We start from the raw sequence: 27,073 nt of genomic DNA, 5'->3' as shown, positions 1-27,073 counted from the left end.
ACAATTTCCTGGCGCAAGTGCTAGAGGAGCCAACTAGGGGGGGCGCTCTTCTTGACCTGCTGCTCACAAACCGGGTAGAATTAGTGGGGGAAGCAAAAGTGGATGGGAATCTGGGAGGCAGTGACCATGAGTTGGTTGAGTTCAGGATCCTGACGCAGGGAAGAAAGGTAAGCAGCAGGATACGGACCCTGGACTTCAGGAAAGCAGACTTCGACTCCCTCAGGGAACGGATGGCCAGGATCCCCTGGGGGACTAACTTGAAGGGGAAAGGAGTCCAGGAGAGCTGGCTGTATTTCAAGGAATCCCTGTTGAGGTTACAGGGACAAACCATCCCAATGAGTCGAAAGAATAGTAAATATGGCAGGCGACCAGCTTGGCTTAACGGTGAAATCCTAGCGGATCTTAAACATAAAAAAGAAGCTTACAAGAAGTGGAAGGTTGGACATATGACCAGGGAAGAGTATAAAAATATTGCTCGGGCATGTAGGAATGAAATCAGGAGGGCCAAATCGCACCTGGAGCTGCAGCTAGCGAGAGATGTCAAGAGTAACAAGAAGGGTTTCTTCAGGTATGTTGGCAACAAGAAGAAAGCCAAGGAAAGTGTGGGCCCCTTACTGAATGAGGGAGGCAACCTAGTGACAGAGGATGTGGAAAAAGCTAATGTACTCAATGCTTTTTTTGCCTCTGTTTTCACTAACAAGGTCAGCTCCCAGACTGCTGCGCTGGGCATCACAAAATGGGGAAGAGATGGCCAGCCCTCTGTGGAGATAGAGGTGGTTAGGGACTATTTAGAAAAGCTAGACGTGCACAAGTCCATGGGGCCGGACGAGTTGCATCCGAGAGTGCTGAAGGAATTGGCGGCTGTGATTGCAGAGCCATTGGCCATTATCTTTGAAAACTCGTGGCGAACCGGGGAAGTCCCTGATGACTGGAAAAAGGCTAATGTAGTGCCAATCTTTAAAAAAGGGAAGAAGGAGGATCCTGGGAACGACAGGCCAGTCAGCCTCACCTCAGTCCCTGGAAAAATCATGGAGCAGGTCCTCAAAGAATCAATCTTGAAGTACTTGCATGAGAGGAAAGTGATCAGGAACAGCCAGCATGGATTCACCAAGGGAAGGTCATGCCTGACTAATCTAATCGCCTTTTATGATGAGATTACTGGTTCTGTGGATGAAGGGAAAGCAGTGGATGTATTGTTTCTTGACTTTAGCAAAGCTTTTGACACGGTCTCCCACAGTATTCTTGTCAGCAAGTTAAGGAAGTATGGGCTGGATGAATGCACTATAAGGTGGGTAGAAAGCTGGCTAGATTGTCGGGCTCAACGGGTAGTGATCAATGGCGCCATGTCTAGTTGGCAGCCGGTATCAAGTGGAGTGCCCCAAGGGTCGGTCCTGGGGCCGGTTTTGTTCAATATCTTCATAAATGATCTGGAGGATGGTGTGGATTGCACTCTCAGCAAATTTGCGGACGATACTAAACTGGGAGGAGTGGTAGATATGCTGGAGGGGAGGGATAGGATACAGAAGGACCTAGACAAATTAGAGGATTGGGCCAAAAGAAATCTGATGAGGTTCAATAAGGATAAGTGCAGGGTCCTGCACTTAGGACGGAAGAATCCAATGCACCGCTACAGATTAGGGACCGAATGGCTGGGCAGCAGTTCTGCGGAAAAGGACCTAGGGGTGACAGTGGACGAGAAGCTGGATATGAGTCAGCAGTGTGCCCCTGTTGCCAAGAAGGCCAATGGCATTTTGGGATGTATAGGTAGGGGCATAGCGAGCAGATAGAGGGACGTGATCGTCCCCCTCTATTCGACATTGGTGAGGCGTCATCTGGAGTACTGTGTCCAGTTTTGGGCCCCACACTACAAGAGGGATGTGGATAAATTGGAGAGAGTCCAGCGAAGGGCAACAAAAATGATTAGGGGTCTAGAACACATGACTTATGAGGAGAGGCTGAGGGAACTGGGATTGTTTAGCCTGCAGAAGAGAAGAATGAGGGGGGATTTGATAGCTGCTTTCAACTACCTGAAAGGGGATTCCAAAGAGGATGGCTCTAGACTGTTCTCAATGGTAGCAGATGACAGAACGAGGAGTAATGGTCTCAAGTAGCAGTGTGGGAGGTTTAGATTGGTATTAGGAAAAACTTTTTCACTAAGAGGGTGGTGAAACACTGGAATGCGTTACCTAGGGAGGTGGTAGAATCTCCTTCCTTAGAGGTTTTTAAGGTCAGGCTTGACAAAGCCCTGGCTGGGATGATTTAACTGGGAATTGGTCCTGCTTCGAGCAGGGGGTTGGACTAGATGACCTTCAGGGGTCCCTTCCAACCCTGATATTCTATGATTCTATGATTGGGTGCCCACCCCACACAAGGTCTTGAGGGGTTAAAGTGGCTAGGCAGGATAATTAACTTCCCAGGCTGTGCCTGAAGAATAGGACTGCCAACTTTCTACTCGCACAAAACCGAACACTCTTGCCCTGTCCCCTGCCTCCCCTTTTCTGAGGCCCTGCCCCCCACTTACTCCATCCTGTCGTCGTCCCCACTCTGTCGTTCACTTTCCCCACCCTCACTCACTCTCTTCTCATTTACACCAGGCTGGCTCAGGGAGCTGGGGTGTGGGTTCCAGGGTGGGGACAGAAATGAGGAGTTCAGAGTGCAGAAGGGGGCTCCAGGCTGAGTCAGTGGGTTGGGATGCAAGAGGGGGTGAGGGCTCCACCTGGGGGTGCAGGATCTGTTGCCAGGCCAGGGATGAGGGATTTGGGGTGTAGGAGGGTGCCCTGGGCTGTGACCAAAGGATTCAGAGAGCAGGAGGGGGATCAGGGCTGGGGCAGGGGGTTGGGGTGTGGGGGGGCAGAGTGAGGGCTCTGGCTGTGTGTGTGGGCTCTGGGGTGGGCTGGTGATGAGGGGTTTGGGGTGCAGGAGTGTGCTCTTGGTTGGGACTGAGGGCTTCGGAGAGCGGGAGGGGGATCAGGGCTGGGCCAGGGAGTTGGGGCATGGGAGGGGGTCAGGGGTGCAGGCTCTGAGCCGCACTTACCTGAAGCAGCTCCCAGAAACAGTGACACGTCCTTCCTCTGGCTCCTGTGCATAGGAGCAGCCAGGGATCACTGCCCCCGCAGCTCCCGCTGGCCACAGTTCCCATCCAATGTTGAGCTGCGGGGGTGGTGCTTGGGGTGGGGGCAGTGTGCAGAGCCCCCTAGCTGCCCCTGCGCGTAGGAGCCAGAAAGGGGGAATCCAGATACGTAGTAAAAAGCCAGGGCAACTGCAGCACGGAGTAGGACCATACAGCCCTTGGATGCTTGTTAGAGGGTTGCATGGCTGGAAGCCAGTGTAGAGGCAGGCCCGGGTTCCCTATCAGCCACTGGGAAGTGGCCCAGGGTGCTGGGGATGCCAGCTGGACAGCTCCTCCACAAGGACTTTGAATTCCCTGGAAGGGGAGAACCTTTGTGGCTCAGCTCTCTGGCCAGGTCACTAAAAGGAAGCTGCAGCTCGAAGAGTGAGAGGGGCCATAGGGTGAAAGAGATGACGGGTAGAGATACCATCAGAGAAGGGTAGTGCCTGGCAAGAGCTAATCCCCAGAGCTGCCAGGTGGAGGCACCACGTGCAGTGAGTTGACCCCATGAAAATATCCAAAGATGGCATTGGTCCTTTTGGCCACAGCATGGCACTGGAATTTCATGCTGAGTTGTTTGTCCGCTATGACGCCTAAATCCTCTTCTGAGTCACAGAAATATGATCTTGCATTTTATTAAAGCTCAGTGTTTGAATGGACAAAAGTGATCCAGATCACAATATCTCTATAACATCCCCCACTTATACAAGGGAATCCCCTACTCAGTCACCTTCACCTACTGCTGTCCCTGTTCTCTTTCCTTTTCTCCAGGATCTGCAGGTGTCATTTTCGGGGGGAGTTCTCCTCCTTTCTTTGCCCTGGAACAGGGTAGCACAGCCCCTGAGATTTCCCTCCTCAGTCTCCAGGGGTCAGTGACATGTCTCAGTCATGTCTTTTTAATTTTTCTCTTTTCGAAAGTAAATTGCTGTATTTCTGTGTCTTCATATGACCCCTGACCCTGTTGAATGCAGATGATTGGAAACTCCTTCTCTCATCATTTCTATTTTCATTCCATCCTTCTACAGATGAAGTGACCAAACTGCATGCAGGATTGGTGGTGAAGGAAAGAAAGATATTTCTGTGAAATAGCGATGTACTCTGTGGGCATTCTGGTATTGATTTCACTGAGGGTTCATCCAGAGAACACCTCTGGCTTCTCCACTGGTCAGTACTCAGCTCAGCATTGACTTTAAACTATATTCGTAGATTGTCATGGAAATAAATATTCCACTGTGTGAAAACGATCGGTTTTACTGGGGTTTCTAGTAACAACTCAGTGACTTGTTACTTGTTTTAGCCTTATTGCTTCAGTGGAAACCCAGATTCTTATTAACCCTCCTCTTGTCATTATTTTCTATACAATTTATTTTTTGTCCTTGCAGAAATATTCATCCTCTATATTTATCGCTAATGGGGAATTCTTTTTACCTGTTTCCTTCAGTTCAGGTGTGAATTACCCAGAGAGAATTTCCCATTTATCTCCTTGGATTCAGGGAAAGTTTCAGATCTGAATTAGGTTTAGGAACAACCATGTTGCTCATCTCAGAATGTTCTCTTGCTGGTGTCTCACTTTTACCACATGCCTGACAGAACATTCAGTGTAAACCCACCTCCCATCAAAGAGCCGGCCATACCCAGAGGTGGCCTGCCCTTGTCTCTTGGTTTGTTGTATCTCAGCCTCTCCCTGTGATGAACCCTGGAAACTGCACAATTCATCTGGCAAGAAACACTTCCACAACAGGGAAGACTTTCAGAAAGGATTTAATATGCAAAAGGAACAAATTCAAGATGAAGAAATTAAAGGCATAAAAAAGCAGGAAACTTCCACCCCTTGAAACAATAGAAAATTATACAAAGAAAGTTTATGAATCTTTTCCCTCTCACACTTATATTTCTTGCAACTTCACACAAATCTTATAAAAACACCTGCTTTGTCTATCAGACTGGAAGGGATTGTCTCTGGACCATCATAACAGAGGGAGCATTTCTAAGAGAAAGAGGTGAAGCGTTTACATCAGCACAAGGTTATTTTGTCCAATCACATTGTTCTGATATTGATCCCCCAGAGTCACAATGTCCCACATCATCATAACCTGTGTCTCCCGGAGGCAGGAACAGGGTTTCCTTCTCCATCCCAGATACACCTTCACTCCTTCGTGAGTGCAGACTCCCACCTGAAAATACCAGAGGAGACACATAGTCAGTGGATCCACTCTATGGTGATGGGCAGCAGCAGAGCAAGGCGGCGTTTACAGCAGTGGTTCTCAAACTTATTTGATCAGCCCCCTTCTTTGTGTCCATTGTAGTTGACACCCCCCACCCCCACCACACAAGTACATCTACTGATTTTAAAAAAATCAATGTCCAACTCTCACTAAGTATGAAAAGGAGTCAGGCATTGAATCACAAAGAGCCATGTAAGTACATAGCTCCCTGGCTGCCAAGCTCTGAAGGCAGGACTACCGCCAGCAGCAGCAGAGAAGTAAGAGTGGCAAAACCATACTCTGCCATCCTTACTTCTGCGCTGCTGCTGGTTGCAGCACTGCCTTCGAAGCTGGGCACCTGGAAAGTAGCCGCTGCTCTCTGCTCTGGCTTCTCATGCTGCCCCAGAATATATTCTATGCTCCACAGTTTGAGAACCTTTGCTTTACGGTGTGGGCTAGGAATTGTTCCCCCTTCAGTCTTCTGGCTTCGTCTAGAACAAGTTCTAATCCATCATCTCGATACACAGTCTAGAAATTAAAACCTTTGGTTTCCAGACCAGCTAACACTGCCCAGTGCCAGCTATAGCTACCTGTACATTGGTGAAAAAAATCCCAAGCACTTACCAGCCAGGAGCACTTAAGGACATCAGAACTTTCACTCTGCCCTAACAATGAAGATAAGCATCAAGTACTAAGCAATGCACATTTCATCACCACTGCACCTCCTCTGCTCGTGGCACAACAGGGAGGGGAGTGGAAACTTAGGCCAAGGATAATGGGCTAAGCCCGACTTTTACAGGAAGTGTCATGGGCTCTTTAGCATTTGTGCAGCAGTAACATGACTTTGGTTTATAAGATTCTGCCCAAAAGATACACGTTCAGTAAATAGGTAGGAATCCAGTACATCAAGAGTAGGGCAGCCACACAAGGATTTGAACCTAGAGCTTGAGGGAATCCGAGCTATCCTGCTGGTTTGACCACAAAGTACCACCCAGCACAGATCCTACTTTTCCTCTCTCTATTTCAGGCACTGAAGCCTCTTCTTTGAGGGAATGGAGAAATGAGAGAAGGAGAGTTTTTCTCACAGGCGTTGGGTTGGCCAGCGCTGTTCCCTTGCTGTGTACCCCACATTTCCAGCTACCCCACTCTGCAGAGACACTGTAAAGCGCAAACAGTTCTCCATTCACCTGTCTGTGCATCCCTGTCACTTGCCCCAGTGCCTTTTTCATCATTCTGCCACAAGCCAGGGTCACCTTCAGGGACAGACACTTCTCTGGCATCATCGTAAACAGCCCCTGGGACATCTCCAGGCAGGGCAGGGGCATCTGACGTGAAGATGGGAAGTAATTAAGAGAATATTCACAGTGAAGACAGAAATAAACTACTTGCTGCAGATGCATCAGCCTCACTGGTCCCTGGGGATCTCTCAGCACTTAACTTCCACCTTCAGGGCATTAAGAGAAGCCCTCCTCTGAAACCCTCAGACTGGGGGATTTCACATATCACATTGATTTGATATATTTCAGGAGCTAATTGAGAGGATCCTAGAGCTCCTAGATTACAAGCGTGGGGGGGGGGGGCGGGAAGCCAGCTAATAAGGTTGGAACATGGGTCCTTGGGTGTAAAATCTCTATGTTCCCCCCAGCACAGCGTGCCTGACACAGATGTACATAAGCTGGGACAGTGACCTGAGCCAAGTATAGCGTGGGCAGCTCCTGAGCGAACTGCTCCCTCAGTCCTTGCTATGGGCCTTTATTATGCCTTTGGACATCACATGCTTCCCTACACCTGGGCCTCCACACAGCTCTTGTAATGCACCTGATCAGCGCCCCCAGCTTTACACCAATAGATAATACTGGTGGGTGAACTTCCTGGTTTTCTTAACAAACCACTATTGTCCCTACTGGGAAATACAGTTAGTTTTTCGTCAGGGTGACGTTGCTTCCAGGAGGCAGATTAAATGCTCACCTCGGCCATCTGGAGTCTGGGGGACGTCGTTCAAGGCAGGCTCCTCCACGTTATCATAATCCAACTGAGACCCCCCTGGGGAAACTCCCTCTGGAACAGCAAACACCACACTCAGCCCATGGCACCAGCAGCGTCTCTTCAGTGCAAGTGGCCCTTCTAACTAGAGCTGTTTGTCATGGCACATGAGAGGGGAAGTCGCAGGGGCCCATGCTGAGAAGGGCACAAGTCAGAGAACTACAGTAAAACAGGAGCCCCAGAAATAACTCAGGGCCAATCCTGTCCCTGCAGAATCCAACAGCAGCTCTTTTATGTGTTTCAGTGGGAGCAGGATCTGGGCCTGTGCTGAGATAACAGGTTGGAACACGGGCACTGCCAGGCCAGAGCCGGCCTGTGTGAATCCAGCTGATCTCTGCAGACAGGTTTGAATTTTCCTGTTTCACTGGGGACGGGAAACCTCCCCTCTGCATGAATTAAAGCTCCCACTGGGAGCTCACTGGCCTGATCCTTTGTGAGCTCCTGCTCTCCGCTAGCCTTTCAGGCAGCCCAGGGCTCAACTTGGCAGCTCTCCAGCTTCTCAGCAGAACTGGCTCATCTGCTCAGTGTCTCCCCCACCCAGCCGCAGGTTAAACTCCCACAGGGCCCAAATCATGGACTCCCTTGAGAGCAGCTGGGGTAGAAATGCCGCCCTGTTTATAATTAGAGATGGGGCCAGGCTGGGAAGTTCAGGTCCAGGATTTTGCTTCAGCCTGTTATAGCGACAGGTGCCAGCCCCAAAACTGAGATCCGAAGCTGGGGTCAGAATCTGCAAATCCCCCCTCCCACAAAGTTCTGGTGGGTTTGGATCAATGAGTTGGGCTGAGCCCATCTGTAATTATAACATAGGACAATCTTATGTGAGCAACAAGGGTGATGTCGTGGTGGCAATCTGCTATCGACCTCCGGACCAGGGGGATGAGGTGGACGAGGCTTTCTTCAGGCAACTCACGGAAGTTACTAGATCACAGGCCCTGGTTCTCATGGGAGACTTCAATCACCCTGATATCTGCTGGGAGAGCAATATAGCGGTGCACAGACAATCCAGGAAATTTTTGGAAAGGGTAGGGGACAATTTCCTGGTGCATGTGCTGGAGGAACCAACTAGGGGCAGAGCTCTTCTTGACCTGCCGCTCACAAACCGGGAAGAATTAGTAGGGGAAGCTAAAGTGGATGGGAACCTGGGAGGCAGTGACCATGAGATGGTCGAGTTCAGGATCCTGACACAGGGAAGAAAGGAGACCAGCAGAATACGGACCCTGGACTTCAGAAAAGCAGACTTTGACTCCCTCCGGGAACTGATGAGCAGGATCCCCTGGGAGAATAACATGAGGGGGAAAGGAGTCCAGGAGAGCTGCCTGTATTTTAAAGAATCCTTATTGAGGTTACAGGGACAAACCATCCCGATGTGTAGAAAGAATAGTAAATATGGCAGGCGACCAGCTTGGCTTAACAGTGAAATCCTTGCTGATCTTAAACAAAAAAAAGAAGCTTACAAGAAGTGGAAGATTAGACAAATGACCAGGGAAGAGTATAAAAATATTGCTCAGGGATGCAGGAGTGAAATCAGGAAGGCCAAATCACACCTGGAGTTGCAGCTAGCAAGAGATGTTAAGAGTAACAAGAAGGGTTTCTTCAGGTATGTTAGCAACAAGAAGAAAGTCAAGGAAAGTGTGGGACCCTAACTGAATGAGGGAGGCAACCTAGTGACAGAGGATGTGGAAAAAGCTAATGTATTCAATGCTTCTTTTGCCTCTGTCTTCACGAACAAGGTCAGCTCCCAGACTACTGCACTGCGCAGCACAGCATGGGGAGGAGGTGACCAGCCCTCTGTGGAGAAAGAAGTGGTTCGGGACTATTTAGAAAAGCAGGAAGAGCACAAGTCCATGGGGCCGGATGCACTGCATCCGAGAGTGCTAAAGGAGTTGGCAGATGTGATTGCAGAGCCGTTGGCCATTATCTTTGAAAACTCATGGCGATCGGGGGAAGTCCCAGAGGACTGGAAAAAGGCTAATGTAGTGCCCATCTTTAAAAAAGGGAAGAAGGAGGATCCTGGGAACTACAGGCCAGTCAGCCTCACCTCAGTCCCTGGAAAAATAATGGAGCAGGTCCTCAAGGAATCAATTCTGAAGCACTTAGGGGAGAGGAAAGTGATCAGGAACAGTCAGCATGGATTCACAAAGGGCAAGTCATGTCTGACTAATCTAATTGCCTTCTATGATGAGATGACTGGCTCTGTGGATGAGGGGAAAGCGGTGGACATGTTGTTCCTTGACTTTAGCAAAGCTTTTGACACGGTCTCCCACAGTATTCTTGCCAGCAAGTTAAAGAAGTATGGGCTGGATGAATGGACTATAAGGTGGATAGAAAGTTGGCTAGATTGTCGGGCTCAACGGGTAGTGATCAATGGCTCCATGTCTAGTTGGTAGCCCGTATCAAGTGGAGTGCCCCAGGGGTCGGTCCTGGGGCCTGTTTTGTTCAATATCTTCATAAATGATCTGGAGGATGGTGTGGATTGCACCCTCAGCAAGTTTGCAGATGACACTAAACTGGAAGGAGAGGTAGATACGCTGGATGGTAGGGATAGGATACATAGGGCCCTAGACAAATTAGAGGATTGGGCCAAAAGAAATCTGATGAGGTTCAACAAGGACAAGTGCAGAGTCCTGCACTTAGGATGGAAGAATCCCATGCACCGCTACAGAATAGGGACCGAATGGCTCAGCAGCAGTTCTGCAGAAAAAGACCTAGGGGTTACAGTGGACGAGAAGCTGGATATGAGTTAACAGTGTGCCCTTGTTGCTAAGAAGGCCAATGGCATTTTGGGATGTATACGTAGGGGCATTGCCAGCAGATCAAGAGACGTGATCGTTCCCTTCTATTCGACATTGTTGAGGCCTCATCTGGAGTACTGTGTCCAGTTTTGGGCCCCCCACTACAAGAAGGATGTGGAAAAATTGGAAAGAGTCCACTGGAGGGCAACAAAAATGATTAGGGGACTGGAACGCATGACTTATGAGGAGAGGCTGAGGGAACTGGGCTTGTTTAGTCTGCGGAAGAGAAGAATGAGGGGGGATTTGATAGCTGCTTTCAACTACCTGAAAGGGGGTTCCAAAGAGGATGGCTCTAGACTGTTCTCAGTGGTAGCTGGTGACAGAACAAGGAGTAATGGTCTCAAGTTGAAGTGGGGAACGTTTAGGTTGGATATTAGGAAAAACTTTTTCACTAGGAGGGTGGTGAAACACTGGAATGCGTTAGCTAGGGAGGTGGTGGAATCTCCTTCCTTCGAAGTTTTTAAGGTCAGGCTTGACAAAGCCCTGGGTGGGATGATTTAGTTGAGGATTGTTCCTGCTTTGAGCAGGAGGTTGGACTAGATGACCTCCTGAGGTCCCTTCCAACCCTGATATTCTGTGATTCTGATTCTATGATTGATTCCTCTCTCTCTTGGGGAGAAGAGACTAGCCCTGCTGGGCACTGACGCCTCCACCCAAAGACACTGATCCGTCTCCTCCAGCTCCTCACCTGGGGAGGTCACTGGGAGTCACTCAGTGTGCTCAGGAGATGGTCACATGTTCCCATCCTGAGATTCTGACAGAAATCCTGTTCAATGGGATGAGACCTGACTGTGTAAAATGGGAACCGTGTGAGGGGAAATGGCTGCGATTGCAGAAAGTGTCATAGAAATTCTGTTCTCTGCCCAGATTTTGGGTCTCTTGGCCTGAGTCTGCCCCTCCCCCATTACCTTGTTCTGATCCAGGATCATTTTCCCCCTCGCTGTCCCCAGTGTAATACTGCAGCTTCGTCACTGAATCATCTGAATAGGAGACTGGAGAGACGAGAACCAGAAATTCATCACAGTGAGAACAGAACAACTGTGGGACTGGGAACACATCCGGGGCCTGGAGCAGGATTTCCAGTCTCAGTCTATACCTTCCTCTACAGGACGTGGTGACTCACAGCAACTCCGAGTAGTGAGAGTCTGACACAGACTCCCCAAGAGAAATCTCCATGTTATTGTGGTAAATGTGACTGAGGGGATGATACAATCTGACCTGAAGGATGCTGTGGTGAGTGAAAGGCACGTCTCTGGCTGCTGGTCCAGGGAAGTTCCACAACTGTCCTGGCCTCCTCAGCCACAGAGGGGACTCCTCCTTCTTAAGGGTAAATACCCACCTACCCCATAAATCAGTCGATCAGCTCTCCATGGTGTTTCCAGATTAAACCAAGAAAGGCCCAAAGCAGAGTCTGTGATTCATAAATTTGTTAGTCTCTAAGGTGCCACAAGTACCCCTTTTCTTTTTGTCATTCACTGTAACCATCTTGGCAGTGATGCTGGGGGATGCCCTGAGCATGTTCTCAGAGCTCCACCACAGCAGAGCCCTTGGGCAGGATGTTCCCATCAGACATTGAGACAAAATGGCACAAAGGATAAAAGGGCCAGGATTCAAACTCATGAGGCTCTCCTGGGCTGGTCTCTCTGCTCCAGGGGCAGGAGGGAGCTGACACAACAGACCAGTGGCTGCGGTGGGAGGGGGGCAAAGAACATCCCCTGCTCCAGTGCTCCAAAGAAGTTTTCAAATGATAGTTTAGCCTGCCCCAGACAGTCGCTTTCCTGACCCCTCACTGGTTACACGCCAAGGCTGCAGGACGGGCAGATGGGAAATTAATTGTTCCTAGAATTGGGACACTCAGTGTCCGGTGGGAAGGAAATCCATCTCTCTCAGTCTACATGAGTAACTGCTGGTCTCACCACAGACCCAGCTCCCACAGCTAGATCTTGGTAAAAAAAACAGGTGGTTTGGTTTTCTGACCATTGGGGGAAAAAAGAAAAACATAAGATTGTTTTTAGTTGAGCCAAAAATGATTTTTTTTTTGTCAATTTTTGGGAAATGCAAAAGTAAAAAAAAAAGCTTAATGTTGAATGAAACCATATGGTGTTCTTTTGGACATTTGTTAATTTTTGTTTATTTGTTTTCTTTCCGATAATATTAAAGGAAATTTCTAATGGAAAAGTAATATCCAATTGAAAAAACAAAATGTTTTCTTTAGAAAGTGTTGAAATGAAATGAATCATTCTGTGTGTATTTGGAACAATTGGGTGAAATTGATAGGAATTTGTGAAATGTTTCGGTGTCTCTGAATCTGCACTTTTCACCAAAACATTTCATAACGGAGACTTTTGCCCAGCTCCAGTGACAAGCTCACAGGGCTGAAGCTGCAGTGATTTAAATCTGGGTCAGGGCCTCCGATGGATGGGGCATTAGATAGCTGCTCCCTGTTAAGAGTGAGACCCACAGACCTGAGCGACTGAACATCTCCTGCTTTTTTCTCATCAGGTTATAATCAATCTCCTCGTACACGGCCTCAGAGAAGGGATCCAAGGGTCTTCTGGAGCCTGAAAACAAAGGGCAGGGTTTGCACAGGGTCATTGAAACCAGAGATGGGAAATACTATGGGATCATCCAGCCCCTCCCCGTGGGCTCAGTGCAAGCCTGAACCCTACCGCACATTCCCAGTGCTGGAATTTAAATGAGCCAGGTGACAGGGTTTCTTTCCATCACAGCCCTTTGATGATGGTTCCCAGGGCTAATTCTCTGTCAGGAAGCTTCCTCACATTTATCTTAAATGTTTTTTTAATCTCATCTCATTATTTCTGGTTATTCCCCTTTGGAGCAGCTTAAATAATTCTTCCCCCACGCAGGTTTTTCTCTGCAAAATGGTGAGAACATCTTTTTTTTCATCGAGTTTAAGGCCAGACGGGACCATTAGAACATCTAGTCTGATCTCCTGTATAATACAGGCCATTGCATTTCACCCAGATTCCTCTAGGTTTGAGCCGAAAGATGCACTTAGAGTAAAGCATTTCAGTCCTCAGGAGAATAAACTCTTGTGTGCCAAAGTCAGAAAGCAGGAGCGAGTAAGGTGCCACCGATGCCGAAGGGCCCCACAGTGGCAGGGAACTGGTTCCCTGAGAGATGCCTTGATAATCCTGGCAGGTGATCCACGCTCCATGCTTCAGAGGAAGAGGAAAATCCCCCAAGGTCTCTTTTTGCCAATCTGACCTGGGGGGAAATTTCTTCCTGACCCCAAATCTGACAATTGGTTTGACCCTGAACATGTGGAAAAGACCACCTATCTTCGAAAGAGGTTTCTCTGTATCATCTCAGAGGACTGGTCCAGCCCATCCAGTGACACATATCCCTCTGTAGCTAACGCCTGATGCTTCAGAGGAGGGCAAGAAACAAAATGAAGCAAAACAAAACACAAAGATGGGGGCTTCCCAGAATTCCTTCCTGACCCCTGCAGGAGACTGGATGAAGCCCTGAAGCATGAGATCTGATTATAGTCATTGTCTTTCTGCAAAGTTGTGAATGTTACATGTATGTTGATGGCAGTCCCATCCTCTATCTTCTTGCCAAGGAGCTGGTAGCTAATGTTTGTATAAAGTGTGTTATAGATGTAAAATCCCCGACAAGTGCCAGCTTTGAATACAAGACAGTAAAATGCTCCTTTCCCACACTTCTGCTTCCTAAGATTGTCTTTTCTACTGGATCACGCTCTTCACAACTATTTACCACAGCTCTATTTTTATACACCTTTTTTCCTTGACAATATTTCCAATTTCTCTCGGTCCCTTTTCCATGATGTCTCTCCTCATGATATTCAGATCCCCTCCCTGTGGCAGATACTGCAGCTCCAGGCAGTATCTTTGGGAACCACTGTATTAAAGCTATGAATGGTTTATGTTCTTCTGCATGTCGGAGGGTTACCACAGCTCCTCCAGGAAGAAAAAACACTGAGTGTGTGTGGGGGGGTGTGGGGGGGTGATTAAGGTGAATCACTGAGATTGTAAACAACTCCAGAAAGGTAACAACCTTCAGAGTGGTTTATACAGACTGGTTCAAACTGGGTTACCAGAGACCAAGAGACAATGGAGGACTTCTGATATGAAAGGCTGAGTTTAAAAAGACTCAAGGCCTTCATTTTGATTCTGCAAATGGGCAGGACCTTCTGTCCATGGGGATCCCAACACGGAATCGTTGGAGGGATGTTGATCTACCAGGCTGCCCATGAGGAAGATGGGTGAATTCTGGTATGTTCAGCAAGTGTGGAGGAATTTTTATTGTTTTTAATGTTTTCTCTGTCACACTTTTATCCTAGGAATAAGGTGTAATCTGCTGAGAGAGAGCTGGGTGGTAACTTGTAACTGCTCGCAATGCCCTGCTCATAGCCCTTGAGAAGAAAGCACAGCATGGGGGCTGGCCTGTAGGCAGACTGGTTTGCTGGTGTTATCACAGTGGAAGGCAGGGGGCTGTGCAGCCTTAAAAACCCCTGGCCACAAGGAGATGGGACAGGGGGTTCCCACCCAGAGACAGGTGGCAGCAGGAGGCCTGAGTAGGCACTCCTGGAGTGGATCACCGGAGGGTGGGGGCGGGTGGGGATACAGATGCCATTTCTCTGAAACTGTAAAGGTCCCTAGCTAGGATCATCTCCAGATTTCATGGCTGGGCTGTTCCACTGCCAGACAGTTAATGAAATATTCAATGAGAGGAGTTAACCGGCACCCTTGGCCACCCCACCCAGCCTGGTATCGCCCCTCACCCTGACACCCTGCAGCCCCCCTGCTATTGCAGAAACATTTCACACAGTGACACCAATCAGGACCCACCTCTGCGCTGTGCCCTGGCACTTCGCACCTGCGCCCCCAGGATGATTAAGACCAGGCAGAGCAGGGCCCCCAGGATAATGCAGATGACCACGGGCACTGTGACTCTCCCACTGTTGGTCAGAGGGCGGCGCGGGGGAGCTGGATGGAAATGAACATGTGACAGGGAGAGATTAGCCTGTGAGAGTCCTGGGATCCCAGGGAGCTCCCCAGTCACTCATTGCAGGGCCCAGGACAGCAGGGTAATGGGCTGGGACACAGTCTGTGCACCATGGGGGCAGCTCACAGCATGCTATTTAAATCATGGGCCCTGCCCAGTTAGCTGGAGCCAGCAGACAGGAATCCTCTGGCTCAGCACAGCCTGCAGCTCCCACCCCGGTGTCATTCCCCCTCAGATGTCACAAGCCATGGAAAGGAGCTCCTTCCCTCAGGCTGCAGCTTGCAGCTCCTCTGCTGTGACCCAGCACCAGGGAAATTTAACCCTTGATGGGAGGAAGGGGATGCTTTAACTGGAGTATTTGGAAAATCTGTCCTCTCCGTCAGACTTGCAAAATTAAAGGGAGGAAACTTGGAACCTGTAGTAAGGGAGAGGTAACGTGTTTGTTCCTGAGGGGGATCCTCACCTCTGAGAGTCCCTGGTTGTCTCCAGCTGTCACCTCCACAAACTCCCTCACAGCAGCACAGGACCTGTTTGTTAGTGATTTAGGGCCCAAGTCCCTTGTGCTCTGTGCAGCAATGAGGACTCTCATAAGAAACCAGCACAGTGGGGCCTGTGATGGATGCAGGGGCTATGTGGGCTGATGCCTGAGCCAGTCTGACACCACAAAGGTTCCACCCCTCAACATCCAGGATGCTCCAGCACTCAGGAGATGGGAGGGCCTGGTCTGGGACCAAAGGGGATGGGTGGGCTAAACCATCCTTTTCCCTGAATATTACAGCATGTAGCAGAAACATCTCCTGTCACTCACCTGAGCAATTCACGGCAGCATCTTCCTTATGACCACAGTTGCTCTCACCCCAGGGCCTGGCAGGACAGTCCCAGAGAGATGACTCTGTCCCTCTGCAATTCAACGTCTCCACCCAGATGGGACCAGTCCCCTCGCCGAATGCAGCCTCGCCCGGGGCAGATACAGCAGAGCCACAGCCCAGTTGTTGACACACAACGTTAGCATCCGCCATGTCCCAGGAGTCATCACAAACTGTTCCCCACGAGCCACGGTACCAAACCTCCACTCTCCCCGAGCATCTGTCCTCTCCTCCCACAATGCGTAACTTGTCCTGGTCTAGAAATGCAGAAACCTCACATGTTACTGGGACAACTTAGGGACCACGAGGGAGACAGTGAGAAGCAGAGATACCTGTGCAGCTTGGAGAGTTCGGGCATTCGGCAAACAGGGTCTGAGTTGGTTTTGGTTTTTTTCCTATGGAGAGAAAAAGCTGAGGTGAATGCAATGGGCTGTGTGTGTGATGTGGGAGTAGAATTTATCTGTATTTTAACCCCCTAATTTCAGCACTGTGTGAACTGAAATGTGAACGCTGGGTCACTTAATACCTAATTAATTTGCTATTCAGCTGTTACTCAGACACACAGGCCGGCATGCACCCAGACTTGTGGGGGATTCCAGTTCTGACCCAAACTGCACAGCCTGGGTCCATCTCTGATAGTTCATCCCAAAAGGATTAATAACTACAGAGCTGTCTCATGACGGTCTCTAGGGAGAGGCTTTTCTTGGCTCTCAGACTACCTTATCGCAGTGTCCAACACCGGTCTCTTTTAAAATTAATTGATTAACTTCCATGTTTGTTGTTAATCAGAAAAATGCTTATTCCTATAAAACATCATGAAAATATGTTTGTATCTTGTGTTGAGAATTTAAATCTGCCTACACTGAGATGTAAACAACAACAAAAATTCTATCCTAACCTTTCCATTAATTAAACATCGTTTGCATGTGAGTTTGCACGCGCGCATGCAGGTAGTTTCAGAATTACCAGTGCAAGAAATATAGGTCTCTTCAGCTCGGTTATCACATGACCTTGGATTCCAGGGCTCTGACGGGCACTGCCAGAGGGAGCTGTGCTGCTCACTGCATGCAACGTGGTCCAGCCACGTGGGACCAGAACCTGGTCCATATTCAAAGTCACTTGCAATCTGCCCTCCGTCCCCACAGTTCAGCTGTTTGCAGACAATTGCTGGGGTGACTCCAGACATCTGATTGGAGCAAACACTGCCCCACGTCCCAGTGTAGAAAACCTCCAGCCGCCCTGCACAGTCACTGTTGCTCACCAGCCTCAGATCTGTGAACTCTAGAAGGAAATGCAGAAAAAGGGAATTTAAATCATTTGATTCTGAAATGAACTGGGGTGTGAAGAGTGAAATCCCAGCGATTGCTAATGATCCTGTGCATCATTCTGCAGGAGCAACGGCTAGGGAAACACTCCAAGAGTAAGAGATGCTTTTAGACACTACAGGCCCCTTAGAAATACAGTGGGCATCTCTGGAAGGCCACCATTTACCAGCAGCTACATACAGATTGTAATAGATAACGGCTGGGAAGGATTGTGACATTGGCAGGCCAGATGCCAGCTCTTGCCCAGGCTGCAGGCCTTGGCTGAAAACTTACAATCTCGTAGCTGGAGACCAGGCAGGGTCACATGTGTGTGAGTTTTGCTGAAAACAGGTATTAGTCTTGGAAGAATGTATTGAGTGTTTAGACTTTATGAAATGCTGGTTAGTTGCTGTGGGCACTAATCTCACTTGTAATGTTTGTGGTCCATGCTACAAGAACATATGCAAGTTTTGCTTTATACTGAAAATGTTTGCTCTGAACTTGTGAACTCAGGCACGGGAATGATCCCCGCCGCCCATCCCCTGCATGTAGTACATGCAGAAGGTCTTATCCCATGGCTTTGAAGGCTGGAAGAGGGAAATAAAAATAATAGATGGGAAGAGTTTTCATCTTTTTGGCTGTTTGAACTGTGACAGGGCTAAAGAAACCAAACTGAAGCCCGAGACCCCAAGGGGTTACCCCTGGGTCAGCGCTGAAGGACATTTGGACTTGACAGATCACTACAACTCTGTCACTCCGAGGATATAAATGGTAACTCATTTGTGTGTAGATGATTGCTTGCTTTAACCGTGTAAACAACCCTTTTATTTCTTTTTCCTAGTGAATAAACCTGTACATACTTTATTACAGGATTGGCTACAGACATTGTCTTTGGTGTTAGATCCAGGGTACCAAGTGAACTGAGTAGGTGGCTGGTCTCTTGGGATTGGAAGAAACCTGAATGTGATGTGATTTTTGGTGTAAATGACCACTTATCACTAAGTCCAGTTTGTTTGGGTGACAATAGACTGGAGAGTCTAAGGGGACTGTCTGTGACTCCATGGTAAGATAGATACAGTGACCCAGGACTAAGTTCCCTCTAAGCTGCGTGGCCATGTGGACACACAGAAGGCTATCAAAGGCCACATAGGCACGCAGCCACAGGGGCCTAGACTGGAGAGGCACCTCTTCCCCAGCCCCAGAGCTGCCGCAGTGGGGAGAGGTGCCTCTCCCCTGGCCCCAGGCTGCTGCAGCAAGAGAGGCCTTGGGGGAGTCCTCTCTTCCTGCTGCAGCCCCAGGGCAGCCAGAACTACAAACCCCTCATCCCTGGCCCCACCCCAGAGCTCGCACCCCCAGCCAGAGCTCTCACCCCGTGCACAGCCACCCTCTGCCCCAGCCCTGGGCTGCCTCCCACATTCTGAACCCCGCAGCCCCAACCCCACCACACATCACCTCTAGACTGGTGCACAGAACAAAATTCATTCCGCACATGGATGTAAAAATTAGAGGGAACATTGGTCCAGGAGTTCACATCTGTTACAGACTTGGTGAAATCTACTTATAGAACACACCAGCAGTTTGGGTTATTGCCTTGTTTCTCACCATCTGCCCTGAGGTGGGCACTCAGTGCCATGAGCCACTCCAGACAGTGTGACAGGGATCATGAGATCAAATAATTTGACCTTCTGTAAAACAGCTGCATAGAGCCTAATAACTTGAGTTTGATATAAGCATAACTTCCAGAAAGGCATCCAGTCTAGACAGGAAGACTTCAAGAGATGCAGAATGCACCATTTCCCCGGTAGTTTGTTCCGATGGTTAATCACCCGCCCTGTTAAAAACCTGGGCCTTATTTCTGATCTGAATTTGTCTGGTTTCAGCTTCTAGCCATTGACTCTTGTTCTGCCTTTCTGCATTAGATTAAAGAGCCCTTTAGGAAGTGGTATGTTCTCCTTGTGAAGGGACTTATGCCCTGTAATCAAGTTACCTCTTGGTCATTTTGATAAGCTAAACAGATTCAGCATCTGAAATCTCTCACTGTAAGGCTTTTATTCATCAGATCACTTTTGTGGCTCTTCTCTGCTCCAATTTTTGTGGACATCAGAACTGGACACAGTATTCCAGTATCTGTCTCACCAGCACCAGGTACAACAGTAAAATTTAGTCCCTACTCCTACTCACTACTCCCCTGTTTATACATCCAAGGTTCGCATTAGCCCGTTTTGCCACACATGGCACTGGGAGCTCATGTTCAGTTGTTTCTCCACTAGGACCCTACATCCTTTTCAGTCACTGCTTTCCATGATACAATCCCCTTCAGATACCTGAGATGCAGCCTTCTAGCATTAGGGAAATCTTTCAATATCTCCAACACCTCTGGATGGGAGCTGAGGACTTTCTAATGGTGACCCTGGTAGGTAGTTACACAAGGGAAAGGGAGGCAGAGACAGTCAGGGAGAGTATCATTCTCAGCAATCTCCTTAAACATCTGCCCGCTCCATTTAATCCGCTGGTTACCAGGCTCATGTGAGCATTCCCAGAACAGACCTGAGCAGAGAACTCCCGCATCCTCTTTGTGTCTGCAGTTGTGCTGGCCCCAGCCCCCGGAAGGACACGCCCAGAGATCGGATTCCTTCCCAGAGCAGTTCACATCATCCAGCCAGATCTGCCCGGATCCTTGCCCGTAATGAGCAGAGACAGTTGCATTGATGGCACGTCCACATCCCAGTTGTTTGCAAACGACATCGGAGTCTGACAGATCCCAGGAATCATCACAGACTGTCCCCCAGCTGCCATTGTAATAAATCTCCACTCTCCCGGCACAGCGACCTGTCCCATTCACCAGTCTGATCCGCCAGCTTCCTGCAGGGATAGATCCCAGCTGTTAATATGTATTTTCCTGCTGAACAGAAAATGTTTGTGAGATTTGGAAATGAATCACCTGAGCAAAGGACACCGACATCCTCAGCAATTCCTGCCTGGGCTGTCTCAGACGTGGAGATGTCACAGAGAGTCAGACGAGTCTCATTTCCTGCACACTGGACCCTTCTCAGCCCCACAGGGCCCGTTCCATTCTCAGACTTCGGGGGGATAAAAGCTTTCTCAGCGACTCCGCACTGGAGGTCCCTGCACACCACGCTGGCATCGTTCATGTCCCACTGGTCATCCAGCACTCTGCCCCACACACCACGGAGGGAAATCTCAACTCTCCCGTCACACCGGCTCTCTCCATTCAGGAGTCTGAGTGATTCAGAGTGACCTGGGCTCAGGAGAGATGGGAAACACACTGAATAACACTCTGTCTTATACATTAGAAATAATGCACATGAAATTGTTGACTATTTCTCAAAAAGAAGGTATAAGCCAGTGATCAGAGTGTGTCACAGTGTTAAAGGGAACAATCTCTGTCAGAAGACACTTATACCTATGAATCTATAAGTGGAAGGTGCTATGAAGATTGTAAAACTCTGAGCTTGACACAAGGGCTTGCCAACGGACTCTCTAAATGTGTGAGCGAGGGAATTCCTGCTGATTACTGATTGGGAAAATAGTCTCTGTGTGTGGTGGTGGAATGGCTGCTGAGGTTTGTAGTCACTTTATCCAGGCTTAAATGCCTGGAAGCCAGTGAACAGTGTCTGCACAAGCACTTAGCAGGTGGGTCGTGAATGATTTAGCCAAGTTTGCCTTCAGGAAGTTTGGCCAATGGAAGAGCAGGGTTTATGGTGGTCAGGAACAGGTTATTGTTGGTAAATTCCCTTAGTTCCCCCTGATCTTTGCTCAGTAGGTGGCAACTTTCTTGGTTCACGTGGATCCAGTGCAGGAGCTCCTAGTGTTAGATAGTTCCCTGCACTGGTGGTTCTGACTGGAGCTGTCCCCTGAAGTGTGGTGTCATCTCTGAGTCCAACATGAGATTCCTGCTGATCAATTCATAGCACAAGAAGCAGGTTGTGTGTGGGGTGGGGAAGGGGACGTGCTTTGTTGGTGAATATTGTGACTACTTTGGGATGTGAATCTCAGTCTTTGCGTGTGTCTCAGAATCAGAGACTCTGATAACAAGGTGGTAAGTTATCCCCGAGTTCAGACCCAGGTGCAGCCAGGAGAGACTGACAATGTTAAAAGGCAACAGCAGAGTCAGTGCAGGGCACACCCACTGGCTGTGTCGGGTACAGTATGTACTAGTATGGCAACCTGACGGGTGCAGTGTGTGCGCACTGGATCCAAACAGCTCAAGGATCTTGGTAGCCAAATAACATTTCAAAGCTAAGAGTGAAATCCTGGCCCCACTGAAGGCAATGGTAAAACCTCCATTGACTTCAACGGAGCCAGGAGTTCACCCTAAGACTGGACCAGGAGACTGCCTGCATGCAGCTCGTGTAGTGCAGGGGTGTAGCCACAGGTGGGCTGTGGCCCACCCAGTGATCATCCAGGCCCACCCAAATCAGGGCTGGAGCCCCCGAATCCACAGGCTGGGACTCCTACCCCCAGCTCAGTGTCCATCAGTCTGGCCGCATCTTTCTCCTGCCAGCGCCATGAGCTGCTTCCCTGGTCTCTGACCCCAGCACTAGCCCCACAGGGGGTGTGCCTCATGAGGGCAGGTCTGGGTGGGGCTAGTGCTGGGGCTGGAGACCGGGGCAGCAGCTCCCGGCACTGGCAGGAAAGGGATGTGCCTGGGCTGACGGACACTGAGCCAGTGTCGGGAAGGGTGAGCAGAGCTTGAGCCCTAGTGGGACCCCACTTTGCCCAAAATACACGCCTAGGTGACCAGATGTCCCGATTTTATAGGGACAGTCCTGATATTCGTGGCTTTTTCTTATATAGGCACCTATTACCTCCCACCACTTGTCCAATTTTTCACATTTCCTATCTGGTTACCCTACGCACGCCCCGCAGCCTGTGTGCCCCGGGCAGCCTCAGCTTTGGGTGCCTGCTGAGCGGTAAGGCTCGGCTGGAAGGGGAGGAGGGAGGAGAGCCCCCCTTCCTCCTGCCCCCTTCCCAGGGCACCGGATTCCTCCTGCACCCCTCCCTCTGCTCCTCCCGTCACTGCCCACCCCGGAAAGCTGGGGCCCACCCAAGTTTCCTGTCCTAGGTATGCCGCTAGTGTAGTGTGAGGGTAGAGAGTAGATCTGGGGCTTTCCGAGGAGGCTCATGGATATAACTGGGTACCACAGCTCCGCAGGAAGGCCGGATGGGATCACGGCAGATGGAGCTCGTATGGAAGGGACCAGGTGTTTTTCCTTAGAAGGAATTCTCCTTCCAGCAATTGCTGAGGAGTTCCCTCCAAGAACCAGGGTCTGGGCTGGGTAGCTAGTTAGGAGAGGCAGGGCAGGGCTGCAGGGAATTCAGGTAGGAATGCCGCTAGCAGCCTCTGTGAGAAGCAGGAGAACTGCCAGGTGAATTACCCGCAAGGTACAAAGGTATCAGTTGTAAAGAGGAGAGTAGATGTCTGTTGAGAGTTCTGGGCAGGGCCACATAGGCTTAGTCATGGTGTGTAACAGCACCAGAGACTCTGGGCTCTGTGGGAGACAGTCCTGGAAGCTATGTGTCCATTATTAGAAAGAAGGTTGAAATCCAGGGCTTCTGCAGTAGGTTTCTCTGTAAGGACCCCAGTTCCAGACAGGCAAGAAGCCCTATGGAGACTCTGTACATGGATGAGAAGACGGGGCAGAGAGGGGAGCTCAAACTTCATTAAGCAGGAGGGGTCCCCATGGTGAGAGGAGAAGCAGATGATCACAATGGCCTGTTTGGGTCTTAAAACTCTATGCATCTATAGACCCATAAGACGGGCTCCATTTAGCCACAAGGGAATCAGGTTGGCTGGCCATTAAAATTAATTTTCTCGTCAATTATTTTCCCACAGGGCCCTGGCCACTTTCAGTGCCCAGGATGGATAAATCGGGGTTGTGCAGCATTAGGCTGTTGCTTCTATGACCCCTGCCTCATTCACTTTAGAAACTGGAAGGCCTGTGGAGAACGAGGAGGGGAGTGCAGGAAGAACTAGGATGCTCTTGTTTCTAGCACTGACCGTCATTCAGTCGAGCTCAGTTCTGTTCCTGCCTCTGCTGCAGACTTCACAGGTGATACTGTGCAGGTCTCTGAAGCCAGTTTTTATGGGGTCTGATTTGCATAAGTACTGAGTATTCACAACTGCCGCTAGGCTCAAGACAAGATGTGGCTGCTCTGCTCTTCTGCAGTCAGGCAGCGAGGTCGGGTGAAATGAGCACAGGGCTGCAAGTCAAAACACTGAGTTTTATCCTGTCTCTGCTGCTGACTCACTCAGTGGCCTTGGGCAAGTCACTTTGCTTTTCTCTCTCCGTTTTACCGTTTGTAAAATGGAGCTGTGACATTGTACTCTGTATGCTTTTGTGAAAGTATGCTGATGAGTGTGAATATAATGTAACTGAAATATGCTTCATGCAAAAGGTCTTTTGTAAGGTATCATTACAAAGATTATAATCTACTTAGTGTGGTCATCCTATTTGTACAAATGTATCACTCGTGTATCTGAAACTAGAAATATGAAATATAACTCTGAGGTCCTATTGTAGTTAAGCACAGTGTGGGCCATTCATGGTGGTTTGGAATCTTAATGGCTCCCATTAACCAGGACAATCGAGTGTAGATGGCTCTGTTTTACTTCTAAATCTTCCTGTATACTGGCAAGCAGGTAATGAAATCTTACAGTGACATGTGATCATGGCACCTAAACTCGAATCCACCTTTAACCTGGTGCTTTTCCATTGAAAAGGAGGGGTGGGAACCCAGAGAGGAACAAAGGATTCCCGCCTTATGCAAAAGATATCTAAGTGAGTGGAACAGAACAAAGGGGGCGGCCATCACGAGAAATCCCCTCGCTACCACCTGAGCTGGAACAAGGGCTGTACCAGGGAAAGGATTGTGCCCAGACTAGGTAGGCATCCAGTCTGTGAAAGAAACTTATTGAAACATCTCTGAAGGTGAGATTTTATCTGTATTGGGCTTAGATTTGCGTGTTTTATTTTATTTTACTTGGTAATTCACTTTGTTCTGTCTGTTACTACTTGGAACCACTTAAATCCTACTTTCTGAATTTAATAAAATCACATTTTACTTATTAATTAACCCAGAGTATGTATTAATACCAGGGGTGTGGTAAACAGCTGTGCATATCTCTCTCTCTCTGAGTGTTATGGGGGCGGACAATTTATGAGTTTACCCTGTATAAGCTTTATACAAGGTAAAACGGATTTATTTGGGGTTTGGACCCCACTGGGAGTTGGGCATCTGAGTGTTAAAGACAAGAACACTTCTTAAATTGCTTTCAGTTAAGTCTGCAGCTTTGGGACACGTGTTTCAGACGCTGGGTCTGTGCTGGAGCAGACTGGCATGTCTGGCTCAGCGAGACAGGGTGCTGGAGTCCTAAGCTGGCAGGGAAAGCAGAGGCAGAAGTAGTCTTGGCACATCAGGTGGCAGCCCCCAAGGGGTTTCTGTGATCCAACCTGCCACAGGAGCTAATAATAATACTTCCCCACCTACTTCCCTGGAGTTTGGTGAGGCTTTATTAATGTCTGGAGAGTACTCTGAACACATAAAACTCTGCAGAAATGGTGAGTACTCTGGAGAATCAGGCCCTGAGGGTCTCAGGTTGCTGCCCAATCACCCCAAATAAGTCGTGAGTTGGGAATTTGGGCTTTAATCGTTGTAAGCACAATTTTCAAAAGCAGCTAAATGATATAGGAGCTTAAGTGCCATTTTCAGAAGTGACTTAGGCAGCAAGAGGGAGCAGTCTGTATGGTTCTTGGGCTCCTATGTTACTAGAGAAAATAGGATTTAAGTCTCTAAGTCACTTAGGCCTTTTGAAAATGTTATTCTTGGGCTTCTAAGTGCCTAAGTCACTTTTGAAATGGACCTCGTAAGAGTCTGCTATCTCCTGGGGTGTTATGAAGACAAATTCATTAATGTTTGTGGGGCATTCTCACACTACTGTAATGAGCATAATAGAAAAGCCAATGAAGAAATTAATAATTCTGTATTCAGTGCAGTGTTTGTACGGTCTGTAGAGTGAATAAGGCCCTGGGTCACAGGTTGAATGAGGAGGATAAAAAGAAATATTCTACAGCTCCTCCATCCCCTGAGCACCATCTTCCCTGTGCACTGAAGGAGGCAGGACCTGGGGGAGGTGAGAATAATAGAATATGTTGATGCAATTAGACTGTATCATAATGTATATGCAGAAGGGAGGGTTGGGGACTGAATTAACATGATATAGATAACCTTAATTCTGGTATTTTCTAATTCTTGTGCCTTTGGCTTTGACTAAATGAACTAAATAATGCTGTTTATTTATTTTTATAAAAGCTAAATATTAGAGAGGGTCAACAACCAAAAATTTTTCCTGTGAAGTATTTTGAGTGCAGTATTTCAATTTTTAAACAGATCTGAGATACTGGGATGTGGAAATGGAATGAAAATTTTTGTTTGGACTCTAACTAAAATATTGATTCATTTCAACTTTTGGTAAATGAAACATTCAATTTTCCATTCCAGGTTTTGGATGTACAGGTTTGCCACTTCCTCCCCCTTTCTATTTTTTCACACAATCAGAATATTAGGACTGGAAGAGACCTGAGGAGGTCATCTAGTCCAATCCCCTGCTCATCTTTTCTTCCACTGTAAAAAGTTAGAAAAAGGTAAAAATGTGTAAGAAAGTAAGAAAGCAGGGGAAAAAATCTTTGGAGTTTTTTCAATTGGAAAAGTGTGAAAAAAGTAAAAAAAACCTCAGTGAGTGAAAGCACTACTTTCTCTGTGGTGGGCTACCAAAAATACCCCCAGGAACTCACGTGAGAGAAAGGAAATGCTGATATTCAGCAGTTTATAATTCAGCCAAACCTGGAAGGAATCTCACTGCAGGAGGAGAAGGCACCTCCCTGGCCCCAGCACTGACCCCTTCCCAAATTGCAAAGGCTCCAGCCATCAAGGAAGGTGCCGAGAATATTTTATCATAGAAAGTGTGAAGCAAGCTCCATATTGGGAGTCACTACCAGCTCCCCCTCTAATTACTATTGGAGAAGGCTGGGGACAATGAATCGGTGACATTGATGAAACCCAAAGGACAAAGTGCTGCCCCTGCTCCGCTGCCCTGCGTGAGGACAGAGTTGCTAATGTTTTTACTGGAGAATCCAGGGCTTTCCCCAGTCACAACCATTCTTTTGTGATGATATTATTGACTTAAATGTTATCTTTAATACATTTACTGTTATTTTCTGTGCTTTAGGATCTAGCTCCCCCTCCCCTTGCTGTGTCCTGAGGTTCCCCTGCTCTGGGGCAGCATCACACACTGAGGGGCAGGTGTCCTTAATCCAGCATCTCTCTTGCACTTACCTGAGCAAATCACACCGGCATCATTGTCGTGTGAGCACGGAGAGGCCCCCAGGGCAGTAACAGGGCAATGGCCCAAATGGGTTTCAGTCCCTTTGCAGTGAAATGTGTCTGTCCAGACAGAGCCAGTTCCCTTCCCAAAATACCCTCCTCCTGGGTTTGATACAGCGAAGCCGCAGTCCAGCTGACGACAGAGCACGTTGGCATCTGGTAAATCCCAGCGTGAGTCACAGAGGGTTCCCCAGGCACCAAGAACCTGGATCTCCACCCTCCCTGAGCACGCTGTGCTGCCGTTCACCAGCCGGAACCCTGTGTGCCCTGGGGAGAAGGGAGAAGGGGTTTAGAGAGGGAGCATTTAAGATATTTTATATTAAATAATAAAGAAAAGGAAAGTTGGAGGGATTGAACC

At 48.6% G+C, this 27,073-nt stretch overlaps 1 protein-coding gene across 1 annotated transcript in view; it reads right to left on the bottom strand.

The window, feature by feature from the left end:
* Nucleotides 1–5,009: 5,009 nt before the first annotated feature.
* The window catches only part of LOC144268897 (antigen WC1.1-like), a 49,466-nt gene continuing 27,402 nt past the window's right edge, over nucleotides 5,010–27,073 (bottom strand). Inside the window, exons 4-15 of the mRNA XM_077824203.1 lie at nucleotides 26,668–26,982; nucleotides 20,252–20,569; nucleotides 19,858–20,172; nucleotides 16,973–17,287; nucleotides 16,339–16,401; nucleotides 15,949–16,263; nucleotides 14,984–15,169; nucleotides 12,614–12,709; nucleotides 11,057–11,140; nucleotides 7,282–7,371; nucleotides 6,501–6,638; nucleotides 5,010–5,283 (exon numbers count right to left, since the gene is read on the bottom strand). Of these exons, the coding sequence (XP_077680329.1) occupies nucleotides 5,135–5,283; nucleotides 6,501–6,638; nucleotides 7,282–7,371; nucleotides 11,057–11,140; nucleotides 12,614–12,709; nucleotides 14,984–15,169; nucleotides 15,949–16,263; nucleotides 16,339–16,401; nucleotides 16,973–17,287; nucleotides 19,858–20,172; nucleotides 20,252–20,569; nucleotides 26,668–26,982 (2,384 nt within the window). The 3' untranslated portion in view covers nucleotides 5,010–5,134. The remainder of the gene's footprint in view (nucleotides 5,284–6,500; nucleotides 6,639–7,281; nucleotides 7,372–11,056; nucleotides 11,141–12,613; nucleotides 12,710–14,983; nucleotides 15,170–15,948; nucleotides 16,264–16,338; nucleotides 16,402–16,972; nucleotides 17,288–19,857; nucleotides 20,173–20,251; nucleotides 20,570–26,667; nucleotides 26,983–27,073) is intronic.

Source organism: Eretmochelys imbricata, chromosome 1, assembly GCF_965152235.1.
Source record: "Eretmochelys imbricata isolate rEreImb1 chromosome 1, rEreImb1.hap1, whole genome shotgun sequence".
Lineage (NCBI taxonomy): Eukaryota > Metazoa > Chordata > Testudines > Cheloniidae > Eretmochelys > Eretmochelys imbricata.
The sequence above is the reverse complement of the archived record's forward strand: the minus strand, read 5'-3'. Positions and strand labels throughout refer to the sequence as shown.